Source organism: Typopeltis vanoorti, chromosome 10 (genome assembly GCF_054136105.1).
Source record: "Typopeltis vanoorti isolate ZY-2024b chromosome 10, IOZ_Tvanoo_1.0, whole genome shotgun sequence".
Taxonomy (NCBI): Eukaryota; Metazoa; Arthropoda; class Arachnida; order Uropygi; family Thelyphonidae; genus Typopeltis; species Typopeltis vanoorti.
The window spans coordinates 47,893,940-47,907,569 of NC_143558.1; the positions used below are offsets into that span (position 1 = coordinate 47,893,940).

Below are 13,630 nucleotides of genomic sequence, written 5' to 3' on the forward strand. Positions count from 1 at the left end.
TGGATACTGAATGAACTGGGATGGGCTGGCAATTTGGGACTTAGCCAACCAAACTGTATCCTGTATTGGCTTACATCAGAGACAAACGATATTTCACAGGCTGAGGCACTGTTAGTAAAACAACACCCCACTGTTTTAGTTAAGGAACCAACGAGAACAGTGAAAAGACAGACTGTAAGAAACTCAGTGTCAGCAGAATTCAAGATAAACAATGTCAACATAAGAAGAATCAATGGAAAGAAGCTGAACTGGCAAAAGAAGTACCATGTGGACATATTCGTACTAACTAGAGGAAGAAGTGTAAAATGAGATCCTGCAGAATAATAAATAAAAGATGATATACTTAGGCAACAGTGATCAAGAAAAGGAAGGATCAAGTTCAGCACCAAACACAAAGACAAATTTCTTGACTGCAGGCAATTTTGAGTTGAGATATGTGGAAACAAATTTCAAAATAGATAATTCAACAATGAGACTTATGTGTGTGCCTATGGATCTACAAAAGATTCTCTAAAGGAAGAAGTGAAGGAATTTTTCAAGTCATTAGAGAAGGCAGAAGATATAAAGGAAAAGCTGGTCCTTGTTAGTGATCCAAATAGCAGGATAGGAATGAATCCCAGGCATAGGTTTGGGAATTTAGAGAAAAGAACAAAGCTAATAATAATGGTAAGTGGCAGCTGGATTTCACTTCAGGTCATCACCTTTCTAGTCATCACTAACATCATGTTTCAACATAAAGATGTGCACAAATTCACATGGAGAGAAGAGAAAAGAAATAAAAAGAAGAAAGCCTTATGGTCTACATTACTGCTAAAAGCAACATCTTCACACTGGTTCAGGACACAAGTGTATGCAGAAGATTTGAAATTGGAAGTCATCATCACTTAGTTTTAAGCAGGATAAAAATGAGTACCATACTAAAAAGAAAAATATGTAAGAAAATTTTAAAGAATTAAAGTTGAGCAGCTCTTTCAGGTGAAATGTAGATTCAACTACACAGTTATTATTCAAAAAAAAAAAAAACTTTGAAAACAAGAACCAAACCTTGGAGACTCAGTGACAAACTCTGAAGAAAACAGTAATTGATTCAGTTATGGGAATATAGAGTTAATCTGCCTAGGAATAGAAAAATCAAAACTTCATGGTCAACAGAAGAAGTTAAAGAAACAGTCCTAGAAAAGAAGAAAGCATATCAAAAGTCCCACCAAGTAAGTCAAACTATTTTTGGTGATTGGTTGCTCCTCTGGGCATGGCATTCAGACTGTCTATTGCCTTTCTTGTTGTTTCAGTCTTTGGAACTCTGCTATTTTCATTGTTTTTAAAAACAAAGAAAAGCAAAGTTTTTCTCTGTTTTTACAAAACACGTGCTTTGCAAAGTCACCTATGATCCTCTCTACTAACAAAGCATTTAGATTTATGTAGTGTCTTTAGATTTAGATTTATGTAGATAAGCTACATGACACTACACTTTTGTGTAGTGTCATGTAGCTTATCCTGTGCATATGTATGTTTTCCATATGATGACTTTGATACAGAAGTCGTAATGTCGAGTGTTATTTTCATAATTATAAGTAAAAGTAATTACTCCTATACGTGTGTTATTATCTCCATAAATTCTTCACAATGGAAAATAAAAATATTCTGGAGTAATTACTTTGAAAGACTGTTAAATTAAAGAAGTGACAGAACCATGATAGAAAATATTCCATTGCTACTACATACTCTCGACTGCATTTGAGGAATGCAGTCAAGAGTACATAATAATGGAAATGTTCAAATACGGAGGTATAAAACTTTTATAATAGTTAAACTGCCTAATTTGAAAGGTCGAATTCAGATTTTTTTTTTTTTATGGTGCAAAGACATCAAACGTTATACTGCATCAGGACACAAGTCACAGCAGTACATATGGTAATTGGTTAGTAGGACAATCACAAGCATCCATGCCATTGGCAGAATTCAAACTCGCAGCCTCTTGGCTGGAGAGCAGATATGCTAATCATGTGGCCAACCAGGCTAGTGTTGAATTCAGATAACTGGAGTAGAAATCTCATAATTCCCACAAAAAAAAAGGGAAATAAAACTGAATATGAAAATTACAGAGCAATTTATCCACTAATGTTTCAGATTTATGCAAGCATACTTGAACAGAGGCTTATAAATAATTGTGAAACAGAAACATGGAGAAGAACAAGTTAGTTCAGGTTTGTCATAAGGTTAAAATCTGACAAACAGGTGAAAACCCTGGAAATATATAACAAAGATCTGTACTTAACTCTTGTAGATCTGGAAAAGCATATGACAAGGAGCCAACAGAAAAGCTATAATTATATGAGGTAAACTGAACATTGTACAGAGTAATACTGTATATTTAAGTTGTAAGTCAGCAGTTTAGACTTGAAGGAAATACAGGAAGATAGTTTGATGAAAATCAGGGATAAGACAAGGATGCACATTATCTCAACTATTCATCACCTATACGGATCACATTATGAAAGAAAGTAGCAATAAACATAATATTAGAATCAGATATATCAAACTTAGCTCTTTGCTTTATGCAGATGATGTTTTATTCCTAAAAATAACATCCAGTGCAAGTCTTAAAGATTTTCTCTAACTAAATTGAATAACAGCTATAACATATTTGACATGAAAATCAGCAATAAAAAGACCAAAACTATAATGAGTCCTTGACTCCCTGGAGGTCTCAGATAATAATAATAATATAGCTCACCTAATGCTAATAATTTAACCTAAATACTAGAGGTAATTAATATGTTTTAATTTTTCTTTAACCAACATAAAACCAAACTTAAGCATTACAATCTCTCCCCCTTTTTTTTTTTGGCAGAATTATTATATTTACTTGGGTATACAGCAGGAAATTGAAAATTCACAGTCTATTGTAACTGCCATCATAGACAGATATATGGCTCCTGAAAGAAGGCTAAAATAATAACAATAATTATCCAATATAACATGTCTGTTTTTGTTTACCTTATCTTTCATCCATGTTTCAAAATCATCACATTCTCTATAAAATCCAAATAAGTGCATTGCATCTTCAAGAAAATGACGACGAGCCTACAAATAAAAATGTTTTTAAGATACCGATATTTTATATTAACTTCTCATTAAATAAACTATATTGAAAATATAATTATCAACTTCACATTTAATAGGAAAGTACAGGGTAACAAATTTTGAATTTGTTTTAAGATAATTTAGTTTGATACTGTTTACATTAAATGCAACCATACGTTTTTGTATGACAGAGACGGTTTTTGAAAGGCAACCGCATAAAAATAATTCAAACCATCAGTATTTAGATTCCTACAAATACTTTCAAATTCACTGCAAGACAGTTAAGTACATATATAGACAATGTTTAGATGAGTGAAAACGAAAATATTCATGAATGCTGAATGCAGTTTCTTAAATATCAAATCTGAATGAGACTGTCATTAAAGGATGCAAAGATATCTGTGGGCCAAATAAAAATTGCATGATAATGACAGAAGCATCAGGAACAAGAGGAAGAAATTTTTGACACTGGTTACCCAAAAATTATAAGCATCAGTGAGCCTTGGTTGATGGAGGAATATACTATTACAGGAATAGCACATAAGGGGGAGGGGAGAGCATGGGGAGGAATGAAGTATTGATAATGATAGCAAAGAATTTTGCAAGGATGAAGTTGTTTAATCTAAGTCTCGGCTCTGGTCCAAGTGAGTGGAAAGAGGGTAAGATAGTTCCATTATATAAAGATGACTCCAAGACAGAAGTAGCAAACTAAAGAACAATTAATATATCAGGAGTAGTTGGAATATTTAACATGTACTCCTCTACTTAATTTTAAATGGGTGATTAAAAAGTGATATTTGTTGTACCTTCTTTGTACATATCTTTTATGAGCTGGATATATACTATTTCTACTCCTTTTTTTATTAAGGCTTGAAATAATGCATTATGTTCAGTGTCACATGCCTTTAAAAATCTATAAAAAGAAAACAAAGTGGCATTGGATAGTCTCTGCATCTTTCTGTTAGTTGAGTAATAGTTCGAATGTGATCTATTGTCGAAAAGCCTCTTTTGAAACCAGCCTGTTCTTTGCAGCTATTTCCATTGATGAAGGTTGTATTCTGTTTAGAATGATTCTGGTAAATACTTTATATGTATGTGATAATAGACAGATGGATCTGTAATTACTGATGTCTTCTTTATTAGCTTTTTTATGCAGAATTACGGTCTTTGATGTTTTCCCATTCGATAAGTGCTTTCCTTAATTGTATATATCGAGTAAATCTTTCTGCTAAAGCTTTAAAAAGTACTTGTCCACCCATTTTTAATTAATCAGATTTTATACCGTCAATTCCTGGTGATCAGTCAGTTTTCATCTGGTGGATAACCATTTTTACTTCTTCAGGTAGGACAGATGGTATTTCCAAATTTTCATCTAGTGCTGGAGCTGTTGCTACTTGTTTAGATGAGTAAAGATTCTCATAAAACAATTTTATTATTTTTTCCATCTCACCTCTATTTGTGTGCCTGTTTCCTTGATTATTTATGAAGGCTAGTGGGTAGTGGTTGCTTTAGACTTATTTCTTTTTTCTATTTTTTTTTAGACTACTATGGAGAGTAACTGCTTCTGCTAATTTTGTCATCCTATATATATCACAGTCATCTTGGTTGTTGAAAAATACCTTGACGAGCAGAGACAAGCAAGTTATTGTACCTCTGTACCGAGCCTTGATAAGACCTCATCTCGACTACTGTGCCCAGATTTGGTCACCTTGGTTCCTTCTTGATGGGGAGGAGGTGGAGAGGATCCAGAGGCGAGTGACTAAGATGATAACAGGTCTATGGAATGAACCATATGAGAAACAGGTTGAAGATTTGTGGGTTGCAGAAACTAGTTGATAGGCGGAGGAGGGGAGATATGATCGAGACATTCAAATTGCTAAAGGGATTCTATAGGATTAATTCAGAGGATATTTTTGAGATCAGGACTGGTGGTGGGAGAACTAGGGGACACCTATGGAAGCTGGGCAAGAGTGTGGTTAGCAGGGGTGTTAGAGCTGGGTTCTTTACTTTTAGAGTGGTAAATGAGTGAACTAAGCTGCCAGAGTCTGTTGTGGGCGCTATGACGGTGAACGAGTTCAGGACAAGGTATGATAGATACTGTGAGAATGTAATCGCATAGTTGTGTGGACATGATGTTTAGGGCCTCCCTCAATGAGTCTAAGGACTCCTGGAGTCGCCCGAAATAATAATAATAATAATATTCTGCCTCAGACATCAATTGTTTACAGATAATTTTATATTCTAAACAGCTTTTCCTGTATCTTTCAGTTTTCTTCTTTTCTTCAATAGTTCTATTGTTCTTGCTGATAGGTGTTTCCCTGGTCTTAGGAGGCTCTTTCTTTGAAATTTAATAAATTATTATTAAAATTTGTTAAATCTGAGTCGATATCATTTTTTAATTTCCAGTCAGTTTCTTCCATATTTTTTTGAAATTCTTCTGAATTTATCTGATTTGAGTGTTTTTTATGGTTGGACTATGCTCGTTTACGTTCTTCATTTTTTCTATATTTTGAGGGTGGCTAATATTGGATGGTGGCATGAATGAATATCACAGTAGGTTTTTCCAATGACTTCAAAATTTTTTACCATCAATTTCGTTTCTTGTCTCTTCATTTGGAGATGGCCAAGTCCATTTTTTTCAGTTCTCTTTTTAAAAAAATCTATTCACAATGTAAAGCCTTTCTGCTTCACCAAATTCTGCCAGGAGTTTGCCTCGTTCATTTCTTTCCCCTTTCCCACGGTCCAATGTGTTTTTCTTCACCAGATCCTGTACTAATCTTTGCATTGAAATCAACACACACACACACACACACACACACACACACACTACAGTGTATGCTGTTTCCTTCTGTAATGTTTCTGATAAGTGTTCATAGTTTTCTTTTTCTTCTTTGTCAGTAGGTGCATAAACTACTATTATTTTTATTGTTACTGATTCTCCAATTTAATTTTAGTGTCCCTAGTTGTTCAGAGTGGATTGTGCAAGAAATAATATATTCAGTTAGCATTTCATTTATGATGAAACCAACTCCTCCAACCGTTGTAGCATTGTCTGAAGCTCCCAGGAAAATTTGGTTGCCATTGTTCCATTTCGCTGTTAAATCAGAGCTTCTTTGGGTTTCACAGATAGCAAGGATATCAAACTTTACATTTTGCAGTTATCGAAGCAGGAAATCAATATGGGAGTCTGAAGACAAAGTTCAGGTGCTGAAAGAACCAATAAATAGGATCAAATTTCCAGATGGTGGTATACCTTCCTCTGCGAGATTCTTAGCACCCCCTGCTCTTGCAAAGAGCTGCACAGGACTGGGGGCCTTCTTCTACTTGCTGACATCTTTACAGTGGTCTACAACAGTTCTCCTGATGGTTCTGAAGTGTGCCTTTGGTCTTTGGCTCCATATTCATTATTCAGAGTGGCCCCACTTGGGCTTCCCTCATCTGCCTCCTGAGGGATGCAGTTGGTAGGGGTCCCTCCCCCAAATGGAAAGTTATGATAAACATCTAGAACAAAAATGAATTAATTTTATGTCTTCTTATATATATCCTAAAAGAAAAGAACTAATAATATCAATTTGATGAAATGTGGGGAAGGGGTGGGGTTAAAGGATTTTAAGATATGTTCTTTCTTGTGGTTATATCAGTTGCTTTAATATCATTTTTGCTCTAGGTATTTATCAGAACTTTCCTGACCCCCCCCCCATGTATAAGTGTGTGTGTATATACAACTTTTAAGTACTACAAATAAATTACCAAATTTTCTGTTATATTACATACTTTTGATAACTGAATCAGTTCAGAATAAGATGTATTAATAGCTTTCTGTCTTTGCTCCACACTTTCACTTTCATGTAATTTATTTGAAGACCGAGCAGGCGAGTTTTCTATGAAAGAAATACTTTAATTATAAATTGGTCATGTGTTTTTATATATAAATTCAGAAACTTATGAAATGATATTTTTATGACAATGGTTCATAAATTCAGAAAAATTATGAATATTATCACTAAACAGAAACCATTAAACTTGCCATTCATGCTTTTTTAAGAATAGTTATATCGAAAAGTTACAGAAAGAATGCCATTTATATTAAATGCAATATTTATCTGAAAAATTGAGATAAAGCAGAACACAAAAACTCTGTGAATGATAGTTTAGAATATAAACTTTTTCCACTCACCCTTTTTTTTTTTTTTTTTTTTTTTTTTTTTTTTTTTACATAACTGTAGACAGAATGTATTCAACGTAAGCTTCATGTTATGTGGCTCAGCATAAGTATATCCAACCTATAATACTCTTGCCATGTGCACTCCAATATTTCTAAAGTAACTGTTGATGCAAAGTCCAATTTTGTCTGTCATGAAGTCACTTTTTTTTTATGTGTAACACATATTTTATGTAACCCCAGAGAAAAAATTTAAGGGTGCAAGATGGACATGAAAATAAGAAGATATTAAATACACTATCACATAAGGAAGCATCCTTGGACTGTTAATTTTTGAACTAAGATATCAACTATTAGTTAAGGAAAAATCTGTTCAATTGCATATTTAAAACAAAAGAGTGACTGATTTACACACACACACACACACACACACACACACACACACACACACACACAGAAATTTAATTATCTGTAAACAACTGTTATTCTTATATGATTTGTAAATAATTTATATTTTTCTTGATTTAATTAGAGCCTAGATTCTTATTATTTTTTTCCAAACAAGTATTTATGCAATTCCGAAACCAGATACAAATCCGATTATGAGAAAATTTTTCTTTGTTATATTAATAATAAAGATTATTGATGAATTGTTATATTAATCATGAAGATTATTATGGACCATGCCTTCCTTCATGTAATATACACCTGTTATATTATCTGTAGACTGGTCCCTCCCCCATTCTTTCTTTCCTTCCTCCCAATGCTATTAGAGTATTCGAGAGCTAGGGGTGAATCTTTCCTATCTTGCTATGTCATTTCATCTTATGCAGCCACCAAAGGGGGCAAGTATACCCAATAAGTGCTGGTCCCAAGCCCTGATAAATGGCAAGGGTTGACGTCAGGAAGGGCATCCGGTCATAAAACTTCACTGCCATCTCTAGTTATAATCAGATGAGTCAAAAAGAAAATGATTCAAGGCTAGGGCGTATCCCTTAAGTGATGCACAGCCACATCGCCCTACAGCTGCAAGAAGTGGACGAGGGCTACTGCGTCGAGGGCGGGTGTGATTAAAGAAGTGAGCCCAGCAGGTGGAGAGAATGTTGCGAGTGGGAACATTGAATGTTGGAAGTATGACTGGAAGGGGAAAAGAGGTGGTAGACATGATGAGGAAGAGAAAGTTGGACATTTTATGCGTGCAGGAGACAAGGTGGAAGGAAGAAAAGACGAAGGAACTGGGAGAAGGGTATAAATTATTCTACTCTGGAGTGAATAAAGAGGGAAGAAATGGTGTCAGAATTGTGGTGTGTGGCAGAATGAAGGGTGAAGTGCTGGAAGTGGGTAGAAGGAACGACAGGATCATGCGAATGAAACTGGGTCTTGGAGAAGAGCAACTCGTCGTCTTATGTGTATATGCCTCGCAAGTTGGCTGTACAGCAGAAGAGAAAGATGAGTTCTGGAATGTGCTAGATGAAGAAATGAGGGAACTGGAAGAAAACGGGATGGTGATTGTCGGAGGAGACTTGAACGGACACATAGGGAGACAGAATAGGGACTGTGAAAGGGTGCATGGCAGCCATGGAGTGAGAATGATGAATCAGAAAGGAGAGAGGATTTTGGACTTCGTGGTAGTTGTGAACTCCTTTTTCTGTAAGAGGAAAGAACATCTGATAACATTTAGAAGTGGCAACAACAGTTCACAGATTAACTACATTGTGACTAGAAGAAAACATCTTGAGGCAGTAACAAATTGTAAGGTAATCACAACAGATCAAGTTGGTTTATCAAAAGTTCTGATAAACACCTAGAACAAAAATGATATTAAAGCAACTCTTCTTATATATCCTAAGAGAAAAAGAACAAATTATTACAATTTGATGAAACATAGGGGTTAAGGGTTTAAAAGATATGTTCTTTCTTGTGGTTATGTCAATTGCCTTAATATCATTTTTGGTATAGGTGTTTATTGGAACTTTTCAGCCAACCCCCTCGTATACCCTCAAGGGATGCTCACAGGCTACTATGACAGCACTACATAGTTAAATTTACCTTATTATTAATCTTCTATCAACAATTTTACACCATATTAGTCGATTACCTGTCAGACCTCCAATATTATCATATCTAACATATTATTCTTCTAAGGCACTTCTGAATGAATCACTCCAACTAGACCATGGTCTTTCTCTAGGTCTTTTTCTTGCTGTCTTGGCATCAAACACATTTTGCTTTCCCCTCCTATTCTGTCTAAGTGGGAGGGGAAAGCAAAACCACCTTAGATTAGCTCTGCTCACACATTCTGAAATGCCAACAATCAAGTTCCTTTTTGATTGTTGATATTTGGTCCTTTTTACTAAATATGAGACATTTTCTTTGGATTTTATTGGACCATGATTTTTTATATAAATATATGTATACAACTGTCAACCAGTTTCGCCAGCTTGGGTCTGTCTGGCTTCTTCAGGACGAGAATGGTTACATTAACATTAAATGCTACAACAGAAGAATGCAGTAACGACCTTAAAATCAGTTAAAAAAATTCAATCTAAAGATATGTAGATGATGTGTTCATCATTTGAAAAGACATGGAAAATGCCTTACATGAGTTCCTTCAAAAAATAAATTCTTTCCACCAAAAAATTAAGTTCACATTAGAGTTAGAAAACAACCATCAATTACCTGTTTTGGATGTATTAGTAAAAACAGGATAATGGACAAATCAAGCACACAATCTACCACAAACCTACAGACACTAGATGTTATCTTCATTTTAAATCTATTCATCATTATGCACAAAAACTTAGCATCATTCATATGCTCAAAAACAGAGCAATAAATATCATACAGAAGAAGAAGATCTACTTGATGAGCTCTCACTAATATCGAAAACGTTATCCACAAAATATAATTCAAAAGATTCTCTATAGAAACAGCCCACGGCGACAACCTCAAGTGACACAGTACACATTGTCCATCGTCATACCTTGTGCAGGCTCAGTCTCCAACAAAATAGCAAAAATCGTGAAGTCTTTCTACATCAGGGTTGCCTTTAAACCTATTTTACCTACACGGCACATGTTAAGATCTCCTAAGGACAGCATTGCTTTCTACAAATAAGCAGAAGTATACAACATCCCAGGTTCCTGTGGACCGAACTACGTAGGCCAAACATCATGAAGCCTAGAAATCCGAAAAAAAAGAACATATCAGAGATGTCAAAAACAACAACAGAAACCTCAGGATTAGCCCATCATTTCTCAATTTCGAACCATTCCATTGGTTGGGACAACAGCTCCATGCCGTACATTGAAGAAGATTTCAAATGTAGAAACTTTAAAGAAGCTGCAGTGGTACTCCGTACAGGAGACAATCTCAACAGAAATCAAGGCATGATATTAAAAGACATTTGGAAAAGCTTAATAAATTCACTATGTTTGGCAGAACTGAATTACGCGAAAAACTATAAAACGCAATCTACTAACAATGATTGATTCTCTATGCTTTATGCTCTTAATGTCGCGCGTCCTTTTCAATTTTTTTAACTGATTTTAAGATCATTACTGCATTCTTCTGTTGTAGCAATTACTGTTAATGTAACCATTCTCGTCCTGAAGAAGCCAGACAGACCCAAGCTGGTGAAACTGGTTGACGATTGTATACATATATTTATATAAAAAATCATGGTCCAATAAAATCCAAAGAAAATGTCTCATAATGTCAAGTTCCTTTCTAATATCTTCATTTTTAATACAATTCTGCCACTGCTGCCATCTGTTCACTTCCCTAATTTTTTCAGAACTCTCATATCTGTTGTCTCTAGTCTTTAATTAAGTGCTTATTTCTAATCCAACTCTCCAATCCATAACTTAAAACTGGTTTGAACACTTTCTTATATACTGCTAGTTTTTGTGCTGGCTAATTTCTCTCTTATTCTAGCTTTGCTTATTATGTTGTCTATTTCAAAATTTAATTTGCCATCTTCACTAAAAGCTGTGCCTAAATAGCTGAAATATTTCACTTGTTCTAGAGCAGTGTTTCCCAAATTGTGTTCCGCAGAACACTGGTGTTCCACAAAAAGTGAATAAGTGTTCCATGAAAAATTATCAAAATTAATATTAATATGAGCCTGGAATGGTTTTAAATGCTGCGACTCTAAATTTTAGCAAAACCAAGGTGTTTCGCTAAAATTTCAGGAATTTGTGAAGTGTTCCATCATAGGAAAAATTTGGGAAATGCTGTTCTAGAGGTTCTCCATTAAGTATGCACCTGAAGTTTTTTTATGTTGCTATCTATTTTCATAATTTTTTTATTGCTAATTTTCATGCCAAATTTGTTACAGGTGTGTAATTTAGTTTGAGAATCATGGAGACTTGAACTGGATGGATTTAGGAATACATCATTTGCATAAGGCAAAGAGTTAACTTTAATATCTCTGAATTCACATATCAGGTTTTGCTACTATCTTTCATAATGCAATCCACACAGATGATAAAAGAGGAGATAATGTGTATCCTTGTCTTACCTCTGATATTACATCAAACCATCTTGCTGTATTTCCTTGGATTCTAACTGCTTACTTACAACTTAAATATAGACTATATATTGCTTTGTATTATGTTCCATTTATCCCATATAGCTGTAGCATTCAGAACAACTTTTCTCTAAGCATCTTGTCTTGTCATAAGCCTTTTCCAGATCTACAAAACTAAAGTAGAGATTCTTGTCATATTCCCATGATCTTGACAACTTCTATTTGGCCGAAACATAGCTTGTTCTCAAAGTTTCTCTTCCACAATTTTTCCCAGCGTTTTTTCAAGAATGCTTGCATATATCTTACCTGGAACACTTAGAGACATTTCTCTGTAATTCTCATATTCAGATTTATTCTCCTCCTCCTCTCCTTTTATTTGTACCAATGGGAACTATGAGAGTGATACTCAAATCATTGGAATTTGACATTCTGACCACACCTTGTCTGAATTACAGTGTGGCCATTGCAAAACTTTTATACCTCCATATTTGGGCATTTCTGGTTGAATATCATCTACTCCAGCTGCTTTTCCACAATTCAAAATTTTGATAGCTTTTTCTACCTCAAATATTGATATGCACTCCTGATTGCATTCCTCTTGAAAATTTTGTACTACTATTCTGTCACTGCTAGTTTTGTTTAACAGTCTTTCAAAATAATTACTCCAGACATCTAGGATATCCTTATTTTCAGTTACCATGTCATCAATCGCTACTCCTTCCTTTCCTTGATCATTATTGCTTGAATATAACATTCTGTTATTATTATTTCGATTAAGCTCTCACCTGTTTCTGTTTACTTTGTCTCAGTAATGCTAATTATGTTAGTATGGTATTTTTCCAATTCTTCTGCAAGTTCAATTTCCTTTCCATTAATACTCCTTACATACGATGGGGTACCCAAAAATAATCAGAATTATTTTTTAAATTATATATTTGGTTTAATCCTTTATACAAGTGTAAGCAAACAAAGTTTGCACCTGAAGTTTGCTTACACTTGGATAAAGGATTAAACCAAATATATAATTGGTAGCATAGCCAAGTGAAAAAACTTATATTTTTTTTTAATTTATTAAAGTTTAAAATACCATATTCTAGTCTCCTTCAAAGTACTCTCCATGTGAGTCAATGCACTTGTTCCAATTTCTTCCACTGCTGGAAACAGTTCTGGAACTGATCAACTGGAATACTGTTTATGGCCTCCAGTCACTTTTCTTTCACTTCGTCAACATCAACAAATCGCTGCCCTTTCATAGTTTTCTTTATCCATGGGAATAAATGAACAACTGCCATGTTGTTTTTCATCAAAACCTGTTGGACAGACAAGGCCATGTGGGCTGGGGCTTTGTCATAGTGCAGCAACCTCTGCTACTCCACATTTCTGGATGTTTTGTTGCATGCTATCACTCAGTCTTCTCAAAACATTTGGCAAACTTTTTCGATGTTTTCATCATTTCTGCTTGTCAAAGGTTGCTTAGATTGTAGTTGGTCTTCAACTGACATGTATCCATTTTTGAAATAGGAAAACCACTCAAACTTGCGTTTTACCTAAAACATCACTTCTTAAAAGCTTGCTGAAATATAACAATAGTTTCACCCAAAAGAAAACAAAATTTCACACACACTCTGTTCTTTGTGGTCAACCATCACAAAATCGCCAAACTTGCTTGTAAGCACTAAAAAAAGAGCAGCCAGAACAACAAACCAGTTCACACAGGATGCTACTAGCCAGACTGCCGTGGAAAACTGCACATTCACAATGCTAGCGGTATCATCCATAACTAGAAACTGCAGGCGCACCAAGTTCAGATTTCGGTTATTTTTGGGTACTCCATCGTATATTGATGGTTCCTG

At 34.8% G+C, this 13,630-nt stretch overlaps 1 protein-coding gene across 1 annotated transcript in view; it reads right to left on the reverse strand.

The window, feature by feature from the left end:
- The window catches only part of kst (spectrin beta chain, non-erythrocytic 5 kst), a 687,893-nt gene that overhangs the window by 453,868 nt on the left and 220,395 nt on the right, over positions 1-13,630 (reverse strand). Inside the window, exons 20-21 of the mRNA XM_090398802.1 lie at positions 6,859-6,965; positions 2,998-3,084 (exon numbers count right to left, since the gene is read on the reverse strand). Of these exons, the coding sequence (XP_090254928.1) occupies positions 2,998-3,084; positions 6,859-6,965 (194 nt within the window). The remainder of the gene's footprint in view (positions 1-2,997; positions 3,085-6,858; positions 6,966-13,630) is intronic.